Source organism: Euprymna scolopes, chromosome 5 (genome assembly GCF_053919585.1).
Source record: "Euprymna scolopes isolate OS-2025 chromosome 5, ASM5391958v1, whole genome shotgun sequence".
NCBI lineage: Eukaryota > Metazoa > Mollusca > Cephalopoda > Sepiida > Sepiolidae > Euprymna > Euprymna scolopes.
The window spans coordinates 33,632,634-33,656,278 of NC_136486.1; the positions used below are offsets into that span (position 1 = coordinate 33,632,634).

Here is a 23,645-nt window from a genome sequence, read left to right on the forward strand (position 1 = left end):
ACCATTGATGTGGAAACTGTTGACTGGAACATTTGTGGAGACAATTTATGAACATCTAGAGAGTAATGGTGTTTTTCCTGACGAACAAAAGGGGTGCCGGAAAGGCTCGAGAGGAACTAAAGAGAAACTACTAATTGATAAAGCAATAATACAGGATGCGAAGAAGAAGAGAAATCTGAGCGTAGCATGGATTGATTACAGAAAGGCTTATGACATGGTTCCTCATTCATGGATACGTGAAATACTTTTGATCATGAAGGTTGCTGAGAATGTGGTAGGGCTTTTGGAGACAGGTATGGCTCAGTGGAAAACGGTGCTGACAACAAACAGAGAGGAGATGGGGCAGGTTGGCATTAAACGTGGGATATTTCAAGGAGTTCTGTTATCGCCACTTCTTTTTGTAATGATAATGATGCCACTGAGCATCCTCTTGAAGAAAGAAAAATTGGGGTATAACTTTGGATTTGGTGACAGACGCCTCAATCATCTACTGTTTATGGATGATTTAAAAATATTTGGTAGAAATGAAAAGGAAATGGAGAGACCGGTAGAACTTGTGGGGACATACTCAGAAGACATTGGGATGAAGTTTGGGATTAGTAAATGTGCGGTGCTGGTGATGAAAAGTGGAGTAAAGGTTCAGTCGAATGGAATAGTGCTGCCAAATGGAAGAAATCATGAAAGAAATAGAAGATACAGGATATAAGTATTTAGGAGTGCTGGAGGGTGTAGGCATCATGAACAGAGAAATGAAGGGAAACGTCAGGAAGGAGTATCTTAGAAGAGTGAAACTAATTGCAAAATCGAAACTGTATGGAGGAAACCTAATGAAAGCAGTAAATGCATGGGCAGTCAGTGTTTTGAGATACAGTGCGAGAATTTTAGAATGGTCTGACAAGGATTTGCATGCCATGGATTTCAAAACAAGAAAAGTTTTAGCAATGTTTGGTATATTTCACATTCGAAGTAGCATAGCAAGGCTGTATCAAAAGAGGAAAGATGGTGGGAGAGGATTGAAAAGTGTAAAAGATCGTGTTAGAACCGAGGAGATGTCGTTGAAGGAGCATGTGGTTAGAAGTAAGGAGTGGATGCTCAAGGTTGTGACCAATGAAGTGGAGGTATGTGAGACCAAGGCTGATTATGTGAAACGTATGGATAGAGAAAGGGCAGATGAACTAGCTAGGAAGAAAATGCATGGAAGGTTCTTCCAGGATATAGCAGAAGTGGCTGATGAAAGATCATGGCAATGACTTAGAGCTGGGTATCTGGCTAAGAGTACTGAAGCTTTTGTTTGTGCAGCACAGAGCAGGCATTAGGAACACGATTGTTCAAAAAAGTTGTTCTAGGAGAGGAAGTTGCTGCAGAATGCCGGATTTGTGGTAAGACCTTAGAGTCAATTGCGCACCTTGCAGCAGGGTGTAGTGGACTGGCCCAGAGAGAGTACCGCAAAAGACACGATCGCATGGGACTCCGGGTATATTGGGAGGTGTGTAAGAGGGTTGGGGTGAAGTGTGCTGGAAAATGGTTTGAGGAGGTGGCAAGGTAGAGGTATGGTGGGACAAAAGTGTCAGAACGACAAGCAATTGGAACATAATCGTCCGGATACAAATCCCCGATGTTTTAGGCGGGCTTCAAACCTCTCCAATTATAGGTACCACCAACATCCTTAGGAACACCCTTGATCTTTGAAGCTCCTGGTTTGAAGCCGGGATTAAGGGAAATCCTCTGGAAATTAATCCCATCCCTTTCCAGAGAGACATTCCTAAACTAAATCAGAATTATTATTGTTATTATTAATATTATTATTATTGTTATTATTATTATTGTTATTATTATTATTGTTATTATTATTATTGATATTATTATTTTTATTGTTATTTTTATTATTATTATTATTATTATTAGTCATCCGTTCACATGTTGATAAAACTATCTTTCATTATATTCCAAAGTCTTATTTTGTTTATACTGTTCATACCTGTATCGTTTCAATCATCATTTCTTTTTTCAGTACCTTTTGTTTTAGTTCTTCATGTTTCCTGTGTAATCTTTCTCCTACTTCTTCATCTTAGTATCGCTACAAAATCACCATTTGGCCATGCATAAAGTATTGTTGCCACATTTGGGCTGGTGCACCAACCACTAGCCTTTCTCCTTTGAACATGATTTTTTATTACTAAGAAGTCACTAGTTACCAAAGTCCAAAGGCCACTCGAGGATAGAGATTAACTGAGTCTCAGGTGGACGGTGATACAACACCATGATGATTGATAATGATAATGGTGATTGAGAAGAATTTCATTTATTAAGGGTTTTGCTCAACAAGAATTTATTTATATTTAAATTAAAAACGACTCTATTCTCGCCAGCTGGGCAAAACCCCGTGATATTGTGCTCCACAAAGGGCAGTTCTTCGAAAGAAGCTTTGCTTAATAAAAGTTTTGTTTAGTTTTATGTGGGGAGAGATAAAGAGAAACTATTGACAGTGATTGCAGTTAGACGGGTTTTTGTTGTGAATAACTTTTAGGAGAGACCATAAATTGAAGCTCAGCCGAGCACCTGTCATGAAAATAATAATAGAGTAGAGAAAGACTACCAAAGCCTCTTTTGTGAGAAAGAGATAGTAAATAGGAGAAAATGGCACCGCCCACTAGATTTTGATGTCAGTTTTGTGCCAACGTGATTATGGCGTACATGCGTTATAAGAACACAAAATAACTTGCAACGGTTATTGAACGGGGCAGTTCATGATAAATCGCGCACTATCAACCAAACTCCAACCTCTGGCCCATCGCAGAAATGTGCATCCCTGCATCTGTTTTACAAGTAATTTAACGGAATGTACTCGTAACACTTGTGCCCCTCGAATAAAATATGCTTGATTAACTCAACAAACGGCAAAATCCTCCCTGTTCAACTGTACAGGTAGGTCCTTAGATGCCAACAAACCTTCTACTCTAGTAGTTTCTTCCCTCGAGCTGCTTGACATTGGGATTCCTTCCTTATTTCCTGCTTTCCTGGCAGTACCAACACGGAGAAATTTAAATGTTACTTTGACAGATATCTCATTGCTCATCTACCTAGATAGTGCCCGTGTAAACATGGTCCTAAATAGTAGCTATTTACGTCCGAGTGAAATAGCCCATTTTTGGTTTGATCAAAGAATTAAAAAAAAATATAGTTATATTATTGAGGTGACTTGTTGTGGCTCAGACTCCTGGGAACACCGCCTGTTTTCGCCAGTGAGCAATAGTTCGTATGTTAATTCTTAATATGGAAAAAAATAATGATTAAGCAGCCCCTCCCTCAAACTGATTGAATGAAATTGATTTCCTCATGTTTCAATAAAAATCTAATCAGAAAAGAAGATCAGAGTTCGTTTACAGAATTCCATTTCAATTTAGTCGATGTGGATGTTGAAGAGGCCGCAGTGGGGTGTTTTTGAAGTTAAGATTATTTTGGGTCTGCTCTGACATTGATGTTTTTGAATTTCGTCTTCAAAAGGGTGTTCGTCAATAGGATGACGTAATAAAGAGGATATAACTTTTGTAACGTGTGATAAAGAGATTATAACTTGTATAACGTTTGATAAAAAGGATATAACATTTGTAACGTTTTACGTTTCTAAAATGTCTTCACGCGTAGTTTTTTTTTGGGGGGGGGTGGCAGATTTTGCTCACACGTGTGAGAGACTGGTCTCTGCTTAACTAATTAGTTAACTATATTATTAATAGGGCTAGGACAACAGCATATTCTTTTCATTGTTTTGGCTCTCGAGTGTGTATCCGTTGATATCTTATATGCTTTCATATTGAGTGATGTGGTTCTCGGTTGATTAACTGTTTCTAACCGTGTCGGATATATACTCGAGAGTAAAAACAATGAAAAAAATATGCTGTTGTCATAGCCCTAATTAATAAAAGCTAAATGGGTGGATATGGCAAACAGGAATCTTGAGGGCATTTCGTTCTTGGCGATTATTAAAGTTTTCCTTTTAGTTATTACATCGTTATTGGCGATGTGCCCCGCGCGACTTTCATAGACAGACTGGCTTCATTTGCTCTGTCAACCTCGATATCTATGACGTCATGTGTCATGACGTCACTTTGATTTTATTCTACTTCGACCTGTTCAGCATAACCTTCAGGTCTCTCTTGCTGTTATTCTTGGCGGAATTGGTTTATTTCTTAAACTTCGTGTCATTTCGATCTGTACTTGGTTCGGTTCTTGTTAAAATGAACACTAGCTGATGTAGACATATCCGACAGAGAGCCATCCATTACAAAATGAAAATAAAAAAAGACAAAATCAGTGCTTCCACAATATTAATGAATTAACAAAGTTAATGAATTCAATAATCTATTAAAACAATACAAAATAAAGAGTTCATAAATAATGGAATTTCCAAGAGTTAGAGAATGTTTTGGTGAAAGAAAAGTTTGTAAGAAGGAATTAAGTACGGACACATGTTTGTTTCGGCTGTCGCCGTGTCCGTTTACCTGTATGTAAATAAATAGACATAGAAATGCGCGAGCGCACGTATTATTAGTAAGAGAATGTTTGTGTTCTCTATGGATAGCGCAATATACGTTTACTCGTATGAAATAGCATGCCTGCGTACTGCCTTTAGGTGTCCGTGAAAATTTATCATGGCGTCTGTGGAGGGGTGAGATTGTATTCTTCCACCATGGTGACAATTTCTGACAAACGTTGTTCCCATTGTGGTGATCGCCAGCAACATCTTCTCAATCAATATTATATACAAAACTATTTAAAACTGTTTTGTCAACTTTATGGAAGTTTTTTTTTTTTTTTAACATGGGGGGTCATCACTTATCAAGGTCCAGAGGCCACTCGAGGATAAAGGTTAATGGGTATACATTAGTCAATTGTGATTTTAGCGTAGTAAACATTAGTGGGAATTTTATAACTTGGATTACTTAAGGGGACGGTTCAATAAGAACTTGTTCACGTTGGACTTGAAGACAATCAGATTGTAGTCAGCTGGAAAGCAAGCAAACGGAATAGAATTCCACAGGTGAGCAGTAAAGAAGCCCTGTTCATGGAATCTACGTTTAGGTTTAAGCACAGATAAAGAGTGTGGGAAATTGTTGATCGTGATTCCCATCGCACGAAGATGTTATACTAAGACGAAATGCGGGGACAGTCAAGCCAGCGCAACGAGGAACACTGGCCTTTTATAAATTGCCTCGGTAGCCCCGTCGCCATTTGCTGATCGGGTCGCTTCAAGCTTACTCAATCCCAAAGGGTGGACCTCCTAAGACTACCCAGAAAAAATGCCTCACTCTGGCAGATAAAGGGCCACTGAACGGCCGAGTTTCTGCTGAACTAATTATCGAGATCGAATTTCCACTCAAGACGGCTGCCGTCTTGTCCATTTGTGTGTGTGTGTGGGGGGGGGGGGTAAGAAAATTGGCCATTGGAGAGTCCCGTCCGCGCAAAGAAAGTTTTTTTTAGTTGGGGGGGGGGGGCATTTTTATTTCTTGCATTTTTTAGAGGGGAAGAGGGGGGTGATTCATATTGCTACCCAAATCCCAACATAGTGCCCCAGTAGTTGCTACCCCTGATAGTAACCCCCTACACCAAAGTGACAATGTGCCTTGTTTCGGGTGAAAATGTAATAAACAAAAAAAATTAAAAAAACTATGCTTTTGCTCGTATATAATCTAATTTTTTTTTGGGGGGGGGGGATGGCGGAAATTTAAAAGCCGTAAAGAGAGTTAATGTTTGAGATGAAATAAAAAGTATTTAAAATTACTTAAAAACACCAAAAATCATTCAGGTACGTTGCGAAGTAACTTGCGATGTACTCGTTCAGTTGGAAACATTGGTTGCAATGTCGTTCTATTTGTCTGTCGCGGTTTTCTTTACACGCATGCGCATGTGCTGTGCGTCCAAAATGTATGCGCGTTTTCGGTCACAAAATGGCCACCAGTGATAACATATTGAATTACATTGCATGATAAAGATGTTAGTATCCGGAAAGCTACTTATCTGCACAAAATTTAAATGTCATGTTCGTTTCCAGCATACCTGAAAACCAGGAAGAGTCGTCAATCTAAAATGAGTTTTAAGGTGGAAAGAAAGTAAAAATTTACCTTCAATTTTTTTACGGTATCTTTTGTTTATTAAATTGTTAGGTGAAGGTACATAATAGTTACAAATAGCCACCCCCTCCACATGATAAGAGTGGGTTTCTAAATAATAACACTATTATTTCAGAAGGGTTCGTATTGTGCATAAGAAACTATTTTTATTAAGGCCTGAAAAAAAAAACGCTTTTAAGAAGTTATCATTAGCCTAGTTGTAAAATTTACGTCGTTTAAAAATCAACAAACTCGTCGGATATGTTGGTAGCTGACACGTTTCAAGCCTATTGTCAAGCAAGCCTCATTAAAAATTAAAATAAATTCTTACGCATAAGGAATAAGATTTCGGTTCTCCTGGTCCTTTTGTCCCCCAATTTTTCGTCTGGTAAAATTTTAATCACGTGATTACGGTGTAGCGAGAATAAAACAAACCATTCAGTCTAGTGCCGCTTGTCAAGGATTTAGCTGAATATGATATTAAAAAAAAAAAATCACTTTATTGGTACTTACTTATATTACCGGACTGGCGCGTCTTTTGTAACTATTCTGTACTTTCACCTAACAATTTAATAAACAAAAAGATATCGTAAAAATTGAATTTAACTTGAAAATACTATTTACAATAGCACTTTTTAATACTATGTAAACACCACTTTATTTATATATACATATTTTTTTGGGGGGAGGAGGTACCACTTGTTATGGAGTCAGTCCCGGAAATAGCTGAAGCAATTTACGATATAAAAATCATTTTATTATATATATTTTTGGAGGGGGGGGATTGACTTGGCGAGATATATAACCATGATTTTTGGTGTGTTTCAATTAACTGTCGCCAGGTGGCGCTTTTCGGTCAAAGAACAGAGGACGATAAATCCATTAAAATTGGTTACTTCAATTCTAAAACTGTTTCGGAAAAAAATCCAATGCTTAATTTGGAAAAATGTCTTATTTAAATTATAAGTTTGCTGTTGACCATTTAACGTTTTATTAAATGTTTCATTAAAATTATTTATTTGTTCGAAAAAAAAAAAAATTATTTTATAAAACTATAATGTTGCTTTAATTACCAAAAATGCCCAAAATTGTTCTATTAAAATTATATTTTCTTACCCAGACTTTTCAATTATATTTTGATACATTTTTATACAATAGATGATTTCGTTTGCAAATATTTTTGTGTTCTGGCCAAGGAGAAATTGGAGCTATCGTCCCCTAACAATGGCGTTCGGCCGCATAACGCAGAAATGTCCTTTCTTTATTAATATTAATCATATTTAAGGCTTTTTGAGATCAGGCTAGGTCATTTGGATTATTCGGCCTACTATTCTCATCTTAGTTCAATTCAAAACGTTTCAGCCGATGTAACCTCCGACATTTTTATGACTCGAACTTGGAACCCTTATTAAACCAGGGTGTATGTTGTTCGGTGCAAAATTCAACCCAACTAAAATAAATAAATATAGAAAAATCCAAATCATATACATACCAATCATTGAACGAAAATGTCATATTCCAAAAATTAAGTAAATTGATCAAGTAGTTTTTTTTCAACTAAGAGAATAACATTTTATAACGTGGTGGGACGTTGTGTTTTGATCCGCCATTTTGATTAAATAATATGTAGACAACTCAATTCAAACTACAAAAAATCAGCTTTGTAATGGCTACAAGGTACTACTGGAATCGCTAAAAAGTCGAAAAATAAAATTCTATATTTAAAAACCTACTTGATCGATTTACGTAATTTTTGGAATATGACATTTTCATTCTGTGACGGTTACGTACATCCAAAAGATTTCTGTTTTTTTTTTTTTTTTTTTTTTTTAATGGGTTGAATTCTGTATAAGAACCTATTGTTCTTATAACCACCAAAAGTTTGTCATTTAGAATTGATTGTTAAACAGCGCTTTTACCCATTAATTCCCACGTGGCCAATTTTAATATGAATTTTTGGAGCCTTGTGTTGAATCTAATCTAAGTGCTTAGTATTACTACATATTATTGTAGAATTAATATATATTCATATAATATTAATATTATATTAATATATATTAAAATTTTAATCAATCAGAGATTTTTCCCCTCGGCACCAAAATCAGCAGATTTTGGGCCAGTATTGTTTTCCTGTTGACTACGGTATGTTGCTAGTCCTATGATGTTTTAAGAGGTCTACTCTTTGCCATTTCCTGTTGAGAATGGGGTTGTCTATTGCTAATTGCTTAATACGCCCTTACCGGCGGATGCCGACGAGGCTGTTCAGGTATATTTTGCAGGATAGAGTGCTCTTTGCTCTTCTATATAAGACATTAGCTTTTCAATGTCATTTTTCAACCTGTGTGTCCACATCATCGTTCTGCCATGTGAATCGGATAAATAGCATCAACACACACACACACACACACACACACACACACACACACACACACACACACACACACACACACACACACACACACACACACGAATAAAAAAAACAAACAAACACTTCTCCCCTGTCATGGCTGAAGTAACGAGAACAATCTACCCACGTGGGTTTAGTTCGAAACTCCAAATAGGTTCCCGAGTTTGACATAAGGATTCCAAAGTTAAATTAGAAGGTTCTCAAGTTGAATATCAAGGTGCATTCGAAGAAGGTTGGAGGTTACATCGACCGAAACGTTGAGAAACAATAGCAATCTGAATATTGACTAATAAAATAAAATATGCTTTTTAAAACTAAAGTTGTTTATACAGTGCTGGGCTGGACTGCTGGACTGCGTGTTTGGAAGTTTTAAACACGGCCGGGCAGCTGTTACCAATATATATATATATATATATATATATATATATATATATATATATATATATATATATATATATATAAAAACACCTTGGCCTTTTAGCTAGAAATAAAGTGCAGTATTCCATTTCATTTTTCTGTTCCCGGTCAACAAAGGAACAATCCTTCCAGACTGGAATACTTTTTATATTCGTTCCAGAGTGACCCTTTTTGGATGGAACAGAATTTTCACCCACATTAAAAATTGCCCTTGTGTCTAACTCTGCCCTCATGGGGAGACATGTAAATAGAAACAACAACAACAACAACAACAACTTGTAGTAAATAAATTTTATTATTATTATTTACCGGGTCTAAAAAGACAGCGCACACACAAACACCTCAATAAACGCACGCACACACCTCTTGCAAATTGACCAATCAACGAGCGGTATTCTTAGCACACCTACATTTCAACCAATCAGAGCGATGGGTAAAATGACATATTATTTTTGGAACGATTCATATCCCGCAAAAAAAAAGCCGCTTTTTTATGCGGAATAAAAATTAAGCATTTTTGTTTTTCTCTCTGAAAACATATCCATTTTTATTTTTAAAAATATTAAAAATTTATCACGTTACTGCTTTAAGTAAAAGAAAACGACTTTTAATTAAATAAATAATAATAAAAATTAAAAAAAAAAAAAAAAAAAACACGCGCACGGTAACAACGTTTAAAAAAATTGACAACTTTGAAATGATTTACTTACTACTGACACTACTCCTCTTGTTGCTGCCTCCTACCACAAGCTAACAGAAACGAACGATTTTGATTGGTTAATATTGACCTCAGGGTTGCATCATTGGGTCACATGAATATATTAACTTACTTTTTAGCGCACTGAAATCAGCTGGATTGTCGACTTGAAGATTGTATTCAGTGTTTACTGGGAGCTTCTCCTGAGAACAGTGATTTTTATTCCATGTGAATATTTTTTTTGTTTATAGATACGTTAGTGTTAATTTAATGGGACTATCATTTAAAAGCCCCGAAAATAAACATACAGCATCATTCTCGCCTGCAATGATTGATGTAAGTATATTTTAATTGCGTTAGAACTTCTTTTTTTTTTTAATCGTATTTTAATTTTCTTTAAGTAGTAACACGTTTTTTTTTTAAATAGTTTTTTTTTTTCGTGTGTAATTATTTTTTGTGATTAAAACTAAGTTTTAAATTAAATGTCTTTTTTTACATCGTTTTCCACTTAATAATTAGAATGACCGGAAAGAAGAAGACAGGTATTTATTTTATTCGTCCTTTTCTCCCTTTCTTTCTTTATCTTAGTTCGCCTTTTGTCATAGTTCCGTGTCAAAATGAAAATATTATTAAAACTCTTGGTTGTATCAGTGATTATTTTTAGTTAATATTTTTGTTAGTTTTAAGTTTCTTGTTCTTTTATGGGTGGCACAATTCCTACCTCCCATTTTTTACACTTTTTGTTTTGTTTTTATTGCGTTATCTTTTATTTTGTCATTTTGGTTTTACCGGCTTTTTTCACCCTCACCGGCTTTTTCTTTTGTTTTGTATGTATAATATATATATATATATATATATATATATATATATATAGTTCCTGAATTAATAACCAGATCAGATAAGATCTTATGTTCACGTGTTTATTACCTATACCTGATTCTTAAAAATTTTTGGTGGACCTACACGAGAGTACCCATTCCCTAAAAATGCCTGTTTTTCACTTTTTTTTTTTTTGCTTTTTTTTTTCTCGACAATTATCACAGATTACAGCTTTAAATCATAGAAATTTTGAAAAAAAAAAAAAAAAAAATTTAAGGGGGGGGGGAGATGGGTTCACGTTCTCGTTATAACGTTCTAATCACGTACGTCGATAAAGACATGGACAGTAAGTCAGGTAGCAATGAATTGAACGTTATAACGAAAATGAACCCCCACCTTTATTTTTAGGTACTAGTGCAGTTATTGATCCGTGCTGAAATAATAACGTTATTTAAAAAGCCATTCTTAACATGGGGGAGGGGTTTTGTACCTATTCTGTACTTTAGCCTTACAATTTAATTAAAAAAAAAAAAAAAAACCCGTAAAACTTGGAAATACGATTTAAAAAATAACGCGGATCAGTAAGTGCATTAGCACCAATTTTTATTTTTCTCTGCTAATACTTAACTTTGTAATCTGATAATAGTTAGAGAAAAAAAAAAACTTTAAAAAAAAAAAAAAAAAAAAGTAAAACATCTCTTTTTAGAGGGTGGGCACTCTCGTACAGGTCCGCCACACCCGGACAACGCCGGATCTATATAACTAGTTATAAAATAATGCAAAAAAACGTTTTCCCTCGATCTAAACAGTTTTTAATATAATTTAAAACGTTTATTTTAATTTGTATGCATACTTGTTTTTTTATTGTAATTTTATATTTCATGTATCCACATAAAATTTTATCTATTTTAGTGTTTACTTCGACAGTGCTCAATATGAGTAAAGCTTGGTAGTAAATTTTGAAAATATATCGCAATTACACAGAATTTTCCGCGTTTCATCCTCGTGAGAAGTAGTCAGGTTATTACACGGAATCGATGTTTCGTATTTTTATATATTCCCGTATGTTTTATTTAGTAATATATATATAACTACATAAATTATGGTAAAATCATTTCCTACAAGTAGATTGCAAGCACACAACGTATAAAATTCCAAGTATCACATCGTTTTCGGAAGAGGTATTTCCACTGACTTTTGCAAGGTTGGTTAGTTTCCATGCGCGCGGACCGGCTTCATCCCCCCCCCCCCCAACCTAGCAACCAAACATTGGATAAGAAAGTGTGTGGTGTAAGATCAGATATTGCTTTTTTTGTTTATGGCTAATTGATCCGCGTATAGCTGTTTCGACGTATCACGACAGTACGACACCTTAGTGTGGCTAGAAATGAGGCTTATATATTCGAAACCCGCGATCGTTTAACGTACACCACACCACTTAAGTGAAGTGATATGTACCTATGTTTGGGAATTTTTAACAATAACCAGTTTAGTGAAGATTTCGTGCTTCTACACTATCGGAACGAAATTTCGGTAATCGTAATACTGAATTTTACATGAAAAAATGGTATCTACGTATTCCTCAGATTAAGATGATTATATAAAAAAAATACGAAAAGGTAAAAAATTATTTAAGAAAATAGAATTTGAAGACAAACGATCGTATTTGCTTGACACTCAGTTCAAACGGGAGGTAATTTTCCGTTTCGATCCATTATATAAAAACAAGATGGTCGCAATTTTTCACCTAACATGATTATTTTTTTTAATTCAGTAATATTCAGGTAATTTCGGCTGCATAATTTGGAAGCTAAAATTAGAATTGACCAAAAAAAAGTCGGAAGCTATTTTTTTTTATCTATCTGAAAACTCCGTTTATCGACAACAAAATTTCGTTCTGATAGTGTAAGCGTCGAAAATTTAAACAAAGAAGAAATTACTTTTACCAAAGGCAAGATGCAGGAGCAGTTACTCTTCTACCAACCTGGATGGATTTTGTGTTTTTAACGCTTTTTAAGCGTTTTTGACTTGAAAACAAAAATAGCGTCACTTTTATTAGAACGTAAAACAGCGGTTTCGTTACAACCGTCGAGCCTCGATAATCGTTAAATGATCGAAAATTAAACAAATTACTGCTACTACAGTGAATCGTAATTTTTTTAACAAATATTTTTTATTTTCGATTTTAGTGTTCAGTGCATAAATAGTTTAGTAATACGAAAATATATTGATGAGAAATAAGTCAAACATACATTTGTGTTTCATTTCCACATGAAAGCATCAGGCTAAATATATTATAGAAAATGCTTATTTAATCTGTATTAACGTGTTTTTGTTGCGTAAAAAAGAAAAAAAAACATGGCGATCAGTGAACCACTGAACCAATAAGGAATACATAGAATAATAAAGATCTTAAAAACTACATGTCGGCGATAATTTTTTTGAAACGTTATTAGTTCAAAACGGACCCGGATATCCATAAAATCAACTTTTTAAAGATGCATCTTCAGTTGGTATCCCAACCCAACAGTCAACACCCAACGTATTTTTACTAAATGTGTTTACCGTGCTATTTTTTTTTTTATTTTTTTTGTTATTGTATTTTCAAGTTTGACTATATCTTATTTTATTAAATTGTTATGTAGGAGTAAAGAATAGTTACAAAACACTCTTGTCCATGTTAAGAATGACTTTCTAAATAACGTGATTTCATCACGAGTGCACAAAGTACCGTGTTTTAGTTGGAATTTTTTTTTTATGAAGAAAAAAAATCGATTCTCATCTTTCGAAATTTATATCAGGGGAAATGGAACGAATTTGATTTAACAACGTATTCATTATTAATTGTACCTCCGCGTTGAAGTTGCCTATTTAAATTTTGATATAGCAGAACGAAATGGCGAACAGTGGAAAATTTTCGTCTACGAGCGATTTCAAATCCTGGCCTGACGTTAAAGGTTGGGAAAGTTTCCCAAAGAAACATAAATAAATAAACCTGGTGCGGCGCCGCGGCGGTGCGTTGAATTGCATAAAAAAAAAAAAAAACGGAGTTCAAGATTGATAGACGAAACGAGCCTGCGTTTGGATAAGAAAGGAAAAAAAAAAAAAAAAGGAAATAACTATTATAAATACATCGGTTGTTTATTCTCTAAGTAGGTGTACTTTACCCGGCGTCGCCCGGGTGAAATATCCATATAACCATGTTTGTAATTTGTGCTTATTCTAGCGCACTATTTTTTTTATTTTTGTTAATAGTATTTTAAAGTTAAATTCAAGTTTTACGGTATCTTATTATTAAATTGTTAGGTGAAAGTACAGAAGTTACAAAATCCCCCATCCCCATGTTAAGAATGGCTTCATAAATAACGTTATTTCAGCACGGAAAAATAAGGACATAAATACCCAATTTGTTTAATTTTTTTATGCTTGTAAAGGTATTTCGACTGATCGATTTTTAATGTCGTTTCAAGCAAAAATAATACTACATACTTCATTGTCATTTCGAAAATAGTAATATATCCCAAAATTACAAAAATTTATCGTTTTTTGTAAAGTCTATCGCAATCAGCTATAAATCTCGGTGTAATCTAAATTTTGCATTCCGAGTTATGTCCCCTGTGCATACTTCGTTGTTTTTTCATTGCCTACTTTATAACATAAAAAAATGCAATTTTACCCGATTTTTCGTAAAAATTACTTTTGCTGATAAATAACTTTCTACTCGATGCCTTTTCGTAATTTTTGGGTATATTACTATTTTCGACATGACAATTAAGTACGGGATGTTGTTTTTGCTTTAAGCCACATAATAAAGATATCGCTCTGACTTTATTTTAACAAGCACCAATTTTTAAAAGATATTTCACGTAAACTTTTATTTTGATTTCAATAAATATTCGATTAATATATAAAAGTTGATGCGAATTGTTATCAGTTACGTAGTGGTGAGAAATACGGATACACGAGATTTTGTCCGGTAATTTTATAGAACTGCAAATGTATGATTTCAAATGAATAGCTTAGACCTGGTCTATTAAACCAATAAACCGCACAGTGATGAGGATGACCATAGACCTCCCCTTCCCCAGTTCTTTGAGTGGCCTTGTGCCTAATTTGTATTTTTGATGTATCGAATGGAAACAGAAATCGATAAGAAATGGTGACGAAAGAGATCAGTAAAACACGGGCGCTTCTACACTATTGGGACGGGATTTCGTAGTCGATAAATGGGGGGTTTCAGATAAAAAGAACAATGGTTTCAAGTTTTTTTTTTTTTTTTTTTTTTTTTTTTTTTTTTGTCAATTCTAAGTTACTTTTCTACCAAACTGGATATAATTTTCGTGTTTTTATTCAATTTAACATGTTTATTCAGCTCGAAAAACATGCAGTGTTTACCGATGTATTGGAAAATTCAAGATGGCGGCCGATTCTCTCGTTAACACGGTAAGTTCAGGAAAAGGTGTTATAAATAATAAACTAGACAAAATACTATTAAAAACCACCGAATATATGTCAAGTTATGTCACGGTAACATATATTGAGCGAATTTCTAACAGTATTTTGTCTAGTTTATTATTTATTACACCTTTTTCCAAACTTACCGTGTTAAAGAGAGAATCGGCCGCCATTTTGAATTTTCCAATACATCGCTAAACACTGTATGGTTTTCGAGCTGAATAAACATGTTAAATTGAATAAAAACACGAAAATTATATCCAGTTTGGTAGAAAAGTAACTTATGTTGCCTTTGATAACATTTATTTGCTATATATTTGTTTTTTGACAACTTTTTCGAATCTGTGTACAGTAATACAAACCCGAAATTCAGTATTGAGATTTCCGAAATTTCGTCCTAATAGTGTAGAAGCTCATTTACCGGCTTTTTTTTGGGGGGGGGGGTACTTGCATGTCTATATTCATTAATTCAGTAAAAAAATAAACGCTCTAAACAGAACGTGATAAAAGTAAATTTTGTCGAGGTGACTTATTTCATTATTCCCGTTTACTTTGCCTCCCCACGAGGGCTGAGACAGACACTAGGGTCGTTTTTTTTAATGTGGAGTAAGAAACAAAAAAAAAATTTTCTCCAGTAACGAAGGATTTCTCTTCTACTAGCCGAGAACAAAATATTTAAGTGCAGCAATAAGCATCAGAACAGATGCTACACTTTGATCTTGGCCCGAAGGTCCAAATGTGGACTTATTTAGAGTTCTATTTAATCAGTAAAAAACGTTTTAAATGTGGAAATAGAAGAATCAAGATTTAACCAAATAATTTCAGGAAACAGTATACTGCGTGCTTTGCTTTTCTTTTTTTTCCAGATGAAAGTTTTAAGACGTCTTTTACGAATAACACTTGAATTTAGGACAGAAAAATAGTTTTCTAGACCTTTATCCATTGTTTTCACTGGTGGCCATGTTATTTTTTACCCAACTGAACAAGTGCTAATGCACATGTGTTACAAAATGCCCGTCTTCCCCATGTCAAGAATGGCGATCGCCCCCCCCCTGACATCTAAGTAATACATTGTAAAAATGTCTTATCTAAAAAAAAAAAAAAATACGGGTAAAACTTGCGGAGAACGCTCTGTTTTACGGTTGTGTTAAAAGTGGAACGGAAATTTAAAATTCGTTGTTTTATTATAGTACGTCCAACTTCACTCACCGTCCACATTCGATATGTCAACTTTTATACGTTTTCGGGTATGCTGACAAGATTGGGGGTGCCTATTCGGAAAGCCGTTCTTAACATGGGGAGGTTGGGCGTGTTTATTTGTAAGTATATACGAAAACCTATAAAAGTTCAATTTCCAGTGTGAACGGTAAGTTGGACTTATGTTAAAAAAAAAAGATATACCAAATTGACTTTCGTTTAAGTACGATTGTTGAATTTCATTCTTTCAATTTTTGGGGAGCATGCGCAAGTTCAAATGATTAAAACTGAATGAAATTTAAATTTCCGTTCTATTTTTTTTTTTTTATAACAACCGTAAAACAGCGTTCTCTGCAAATTTTACCAAATTAACAATGACGCGTATTCTCACATTTGATTCAATATTCATTGCTCTGTGACACTTTACAGGAAATAGACGGTGGCCGCCGTTTTGGCATCCCCGCTGAAAAAAGTTCCAGCGGTTCTTGTTTCATTTCGGGATTGTTTTTAAATATAAGAATATTCGTGAACTGTTTCTTTAATGGTTACTTAATTTCGTGAATGCATTGCTAATAAAAATAAATCTAATTTATAAAACTCGCTATGTATTTTCTCCATATTTTCAAACTCTAACTTCCGAATGTGGCGTTATCGGATTTTTTATAGGCCGCCCCTTTTATAGGTCTTTAACCGGTTAAAATAGGTTTTAAGGGGTCCAAATTGAAAACATCGTTATACATTTTGTGCATTCATCTTAGTTTATTTTTAATCAGTTCATATGCGTGTCACGTTGGTACAGTGGTAACGTCACCAGCTTTGAATACTACAGTTTTGCTTTCGATTCTAGCTGATGGCATCTGAATACATTTATTTTTTATTTATTTTTTTTTTTTAAATCCCGACTCTATAATATATACGAAATCTGGATAAATTAAAATATATTTAAGCTTATTTTATGACCAGGAAAAGCCGGACACCCCTCCCCGCTAGTAACAATCACAAATAACAATAACATAATGATAAAATGTTTACGTCGTAGATTTTGATATTCAAGTGTTTCTTTTTTTTTTTTTTTTTTTTTTTTTCTCAAAATTGACGAATACAAAATATCTGGTTACAATGAAGATTTTTAGTCGAAAATTGGAATGATATAATCTTTATATTCTGTCCCTAAACAAAAGAACGTGATATTCATTTTTTAAAACTGCTAATATTTAGTCATTGATGTAAAAATGTCTGCAAATAAATTTTTAAAAATCTAAATTACTTGGGGGGAGGGGATTGGTCAATTGCGCTCACGTAAAATTGAATGCGCTCTTGGGCGAACAAACATGGCTACCAGTGAACCCAGTAGTGATTACATTGAACAGTATAGATCTTAATATCAAAACTATTTGTCTACCTCGGTTTCAGCAGGTTCGAAAACTTATAAAACTCGTCAATGACCCGAACAATTTAATACACATCGTTACCAATAATGCATTGGGATGGGGTGAAGAGGTGAATATAACATTTGTTTGGAGTACGTTCATTGAAAAATTTCAACATCGCAAACTGTTTCGGCCATTTCCGGCTATATTTCGCAATCAGAATTATTTTGGTCGATATGGATCCTTTCCTTTATAGAAGCGTTTTTTTTTTTAATTTTTTTTTATAATCGTGTTTTTAAAATGTATTTTTATATAAAGAAATAACAAAAAAAAAACAAAAACATTTCATTCTTATAAGCCTAATTTGCAATTAACTAATTATGAATTTATCTCACTTTATTTAATCCCTCCCCAGAATACGGTGTCTGTCATTCGTTTCCAACTAGAGTAATGAAGCTAAAATTAAAGATAGCAATAATCAACAAAAGGAAATGTCACCATTATTAGTAATGCTATTTAACTTGTAGCCTGAGAGGAAAAGCAAATACATGTTAGTTGAACGTTGGGAATCCAGCTGTCTCATAAGAGTTTAATCTAGATGGTGCAAAATTTGCTATGATTTGAACCATCAGCACTGCTCTGGAAAAATATGCTCCTTCCTGCAGGAGATAATGTCTGGGAGGAAGGTTTTTAGGACTTAATAAAACCATATTTCACTGTGTGCCAGATAAATGGAATCAACACATTAAATCTCTTTAGTCTATAAAATCTTTTCGCTTTTAATCTGATTAAATAGTTTTTAAGGTAAATTTTGACTTCATTCATCAGTATAGTCTTCTTCTAGAGTGATTTGCTGATTCCGAACAATTCGGTGCCGTCTTTGTAATGTGGTTGATCTTTGGCCTCAAAATTAACCCTAGTTTCCGATTTCATTTCATCACAAAATCTCTTTGCTAGGATCATTCTTTTGAAGTCTGCAAGTAGTTAAGTCGGTAGAGACCAAAGTGTTAGAATCCTAAGTGCGGAAACCATTCGAAGTGTAAATTATGTAGTTTTGTGATCGACTTGTGACATGGTGCATTGTCTTGGTGAAAGAGTTTTTTTTATTTGTTTTTTTTTTATTTGTGGGTTCTTTTTGCGATTTCTTCCAAACCCATTATTAATAATGCAAGATAATGTTAGTTATTGATGGTCTTTTTTCCCAATTAATTGGTGTCTTTGATCGATTGGGATTAATTTTTAATTCTCACATGCGGTGAGAATGCGGTAAGAAATCAAGGATAAGCTCTGAAACAGAAATATGGATATGATGTGTTTGCGAGAAAAAACGTGTGCAATATTTAAAGTAATTTTACTGGATGAAAAAATGGATGAAACAAAAAGTTAATGAATTTGCGAAGATTTGGGAATAAAAGGTTTGAGTAACCAGTTGTACATGTGCGCCCCTCAATTCTGGCTTCTTTTGTCGGACTTGGATGCAATCCAAACAGGAATTTGGTAGTAAATGATGGCTAACTTGTAACTACCGTCTCGGGCTGGTCCCAAAATAGTTTTTAGTTCAGATCGGTAACGGTAGGAAGGGGACTGTTTTTCTGTGCTTGTTGTCTTTGTCTTGTATCACAGAGCTTCAGCCATGTCTTGCTGCTGGAATAAAAAAAGCTTCGAAAAAGAGGCAGGACATACTCGGTGTGAGGGTTTTTATAAGCTACCTCACCTGACCCCTAAAGCAGCAGGACCGGAAATCCTGTCAGCCTAAAAGGACAAGGTAGTGATTCATCAATGAGGGAGAGTGACGTTTTAGTAAGCCGCTTTTTGGATGGCTTTCACCTGCTGCTGTCCATCCAGCTGATTTAACTCTAAAGTGGGCCCATGTTTCATTGTCACATATTGACAAAATCTTAATTTTTTTTCGTTGCAAAAATCGCTCTGCATCATTGTTGCATTGTTTTGTTTGATTGTGAGCGAACGCACTTTGAATAGTTTTCTCATCAGTTAATGTTCAGACGAAATTTTGACTGCACTCTCTATTAATATCTTTAACTTCTCTGCTGTCTCGTGCAACATCTATTGATTATCAGCCAAAACGAGTTCGAACTTTTTAAAGTGTTTTCTGGGATAATTGCCGAATTTAAGTGACTTAAGCAGTCAGCATCATTTGTCTGTATAATTACATTTACACTCTGGGTACTACCCCTTAATCATAATTTCTAACAGCAGAGTCCATGTGATGCTCAACTTTGCTGAAAAGGTATTTGCGTGTGTGTGTGCGCGTGCGCCCAACATTTTAAAACGATTGTCACATCCAGTCATATATTTTTTCATTTTTCTTCCTTTGAAGATTGTAATGCTGGGTATGGGGCAGCCAAACCAGCTGACAACATTCCCCCGCTTTTCATTGAAACCAACCGAGAGCTCTTTTTAGTATCCTCGCTGTTCCCTTAAGTGCAATTGTCTGGATCTTTTTTGCACTTGGTTCACCAGGAATATTAGTTAAGTAGGGCTTCAGGTTATGACCTGAAAAAGAACGTTTTCTATAATATAAATCTCACCTGTCTGTTTAAATGTATGTTTGTATGTCTGCCTAAAACTGTCGACAAAGCCGACGGATTTTCACGAGATTGGTATCGTTTTAAAGTGCGACCCTTTGGACAACAAATATTGAAAACTTGGCTAAAAACATTGATTCCTTAACCATCAACTGGGTACTTTTCTACAAGGAGGGAGTCGCTTTTTTTCACCAATATTTTCGAAAGTCATCTCCTCTTTTCCATTGACTAGCCTTAATTTAAATCTTCGCCATTTCCGGTTTAGCTATGGGTGCAACAGCAAAGATGTAACTTTTTTTTCAGGTTCTTTTCCTCCTTTACGGTACGGGTTCAAGCCTGCCTGCCTACTACCACTTTTTCTGTTTTTTTTTTGTTTTTGCTCAGCACACACCTGCAAGCACCCAGGCAATGCTGGGCACCCAGACTAGTCTCTTATAAAGCAAACCTGTTCAGATAGCTCTACCCGGTTAAGAGTAGCAATTCATAGATTAAAAAGATAAGGAATAAGAATACCTAGAACTTTATTAAATCCGATATGAGGACGAAAATGAGAAGAAAATGGAAAAGAACTGCGTTAGGCCATGGCATTTCGAAGCTGAATGCTTCTCATCAGAAGTGAAAATCTGGCATGAAAACACTAAATGGGTATGCAAAGATAAAACCGACTTAAGAACATTTAGATTAGAAATGAAAAAGTAAAAATATATGGCGTGAATTAATGGGACTATTAGTGAAAATGGACATGAAAAACGAAGAGTTGTACATATATTAGAACGACTGTTCATGGCAGTTAAAATTATCAAATTGGTTTCCCTTCACTTATCTTCCTTTATGAAGATTACATGATTTTGATTCTATAAGATATCTAAAACTTAAGACCTCTTAAGCTTAAGAATTAATTGGAAACCATGGAATTTTGTTTAGTGTTTAGCAATTATGGATCAAATTATAATGCAAATGTAAAATATTTGAATTTCCAAATCGGATGTTGTGTCCTTTAAAACCCTTTTAAATATTCCACAGGAACTGAAATTTTTGATGTCTCACTAAGACTGCATAAGTCGGGTGGTTCTGAATTTTCCATAATCATTGAAAAAGTTTAGAAACTCTTTTTGGATCTATTAAGGCACACCTGTCTACCAAGCTCCAACCCCTGTCCCATCGTCATATTGTTGCATCTTTGTACTAGTTTTAAAATACTTCCACGGTATGTGCTCTGACAAACTCGTACATTGTACACAATGTAAATACTCCCGAAAAACAACAAAATTCCACCTCTTCACTTTACATGTTCCCAGATGCTGGAATGCTTTCTACTCTAATAGCTTCTTTTTTTCGAGCCACTTGCCGATGGAATTCCCTCTCTGCTCCTTGTTTCGACGACTGTACGAACATGCAGAAATCTAATCTTGAGTGAACAAGCATCTTCCCTGTACAACTCCCTACTGAGGATGACCCTATAAATTTAACCCCTACTTCACTGTAGCCTCCTGTGCCTTATTTGGTTGTGATTTGAAGCATAAGTGTTTATTGGCCCCTCAACAAAAGGGGGGTGGACTTGTAAATTCACCCTTGTCCGTTCGTCCATTTGTCTGTCCGCACTTTTCTCAATAACTATGCGTTGGAATTTTTTTTGAAATTTTGCACAAACATTAAACATGATATGAGAAAAAAAAAAAAAAAAAAAAAAAAAAGTAACAGAATGGATTTTCCGGGGCAACTCTGGTTGCCCTCCTAGGGGTGCCTTTTGGGTTAAAATGGCTACATTTTTGTAAGCTTATAAAAAAAAAAAAAAAAAAAATTGATGCCTTAGATTTTTATAAAACTTCCTGAAAAGTTGTAACTAACTGATTTCTATATAATTTTGTTTGTCTATACTTTGCGATAACTCTTGGGTGTGCCCCAGGGGCTCTTTTAGGGCTGATAAAAACACTCCATTTTTGGGACTATTTTACCATATTTGTCCAAAGTTTTCTGTGTATGTCTATTTAGCAATTTTGCATGGTGCTGAACTCCAATTTTAATATGTTACGGCTTTGGGGACTTTTTGGGCTAAATGGGGGTCAATTCTTTTTTTGCATGACACAGAACTTAAACTGCACCATTTGCTCATTTTTTCACCAGGATTTGACGTCCCTGGGGACTTTTGGGGCTAAATAGGTGGGGAGGGGGCAAATGCTGAACTTAGTCATTTTTTATGCCTCGTTCACTTCACTGTGCACTCACATGCTTCACTTTTTTTTTTTTAAGTTTCTGAATTTCAATTTCTTATGACCCTTCAAGCTTAAGCTTTAAATTTGTTTTCTCGAATCAAAATTCTGCAATCAATTTCGATCAAAATTCATAGAAAATCTAAACATAAGGTTCATATCTTGACAAGATATTTTCGCACATTAAAAAGCGGTAAAAGTTACAGCCTGTTGACTTAGAATCGGTGTTTTATGCCAAATTGGTGGTCATATATGGTTAAATTTGTGTTCACTTTTCAATTATCGCTATTAATTCCGAATTGTGCATTGACCAGACACCATAATACGTATTTGCTGTATTTCATAACGAAGGTCCATACAAAATTTCAGCCAGATTGGCCCAATAGTTTCCAAGAAAAAAATGGAATAAATTAAAGTTAATATGAAATATCTTTTTTAATCTTAGTAAGGAGACACGAGTGGTGCAAAATTCTTCTTTTAGAAGAGTTTTACCCATCCTTGGACGGGTATTTTAGTGTATGTTTTATGAAAATGTATATGGCAATTTAGCTACACAGAATATTCCGTGTTTCATTCTCATAAGTCTGACGAATTCTCAAGTATGAAACGCCGAATATTCTGTGTAGCTTAATTGCCATATGTATTTTCATAACTTACTACCGAGTTCTACCTATGTATTGAGCACTGTCGAAGTAAATACTGAAAAATTCACGCATAAAATTATATCTTCGTATATTTGTGATTAAATGAAGTAATCATAGATGGAAATATTTTTTCAATTATATTTCATCTGTTCTTCATATACTAATTCTTAATTTATGAAGCTCAATGTAATTACAGAGCATATAACAAACAAATGACAAAACGTCTGTATTCCAAATGTCATGATGTTGACCATCTTACAATTTATTCGTTTAATTTACGTTGACATTTCCAATTCTTGAATGACTTTGCGATACAAAACAGTTGCTGTCAAAAATTGAAATTATCAACGTAATTAAAGGAATAAATTGTAAGAGTGTCAGCATCACAAAATTATATATATATTAGTCTTTGAAGTTTTTAACCTTTAAAATTATACAAAAAAAAAAAGATTTTTTATCACTCGTTTAATCACCTGCAATCACTGCATCAACTTGCTCTTGAATTCACTATAGTACTAATAATTTGTTTTTTAAGGGATCATCATTTGTTTACCATGAAACACCGTTTCGGGGATTTAAAAACAAAACAGTGTGTGTATGTATGTATATATGTATTATATAGTGTTGGGACGAATAATCGGGGAAAAGTGCCTATTTTCCGATGCCAAAAACGATTCCTTTAATCATTGTTTTTATTTGATTTTGTTTCAAACAAAATCTTCTACATAATAACTTGAATTAACACTAAAACTAAACTCTGTAAATCCCTCTTCCGT

At 34.5% G+C, this 23,645-nt stretch overlaps 1 protein-coding gene across 3 annotated transcripts in view; it reads left to right on the plus strand.

Annotated features, from left to right (window-relative positions):
- Positions 1 to 9,759: 9,759 nt before the first annotated feature.
- The window catches only part of LOC145276761 (sestrin-3-like), a 62,565-nt gene continuing 48,679 nt past the window's right edge, over positions 9,760 to 23,645 (plus strand). Inside the window, exons 1-2 of one of the 3 annotated variants that reach the window (XM_080128015.1) lie at positions 9,811 to 9,964; positions 10,148 to 10,170. Coding sequence is in view for 2 of the 3 variants with exons in the window: in XM_080128011.1 (XP_079984137.1) it covers positions 9,899 to 9,964 (66 nt within the window). In the remaining variant the exon portion in view is untranslated. Of the gene's footprint in view, positions 9,965 to 10,147; positions 10,171 to 23,645 lie in introns of all 3 variants that reach the window. The other 2 variants (XM_080128011.1, XM_080128013.1) reach the window with 2 other exon arrangements.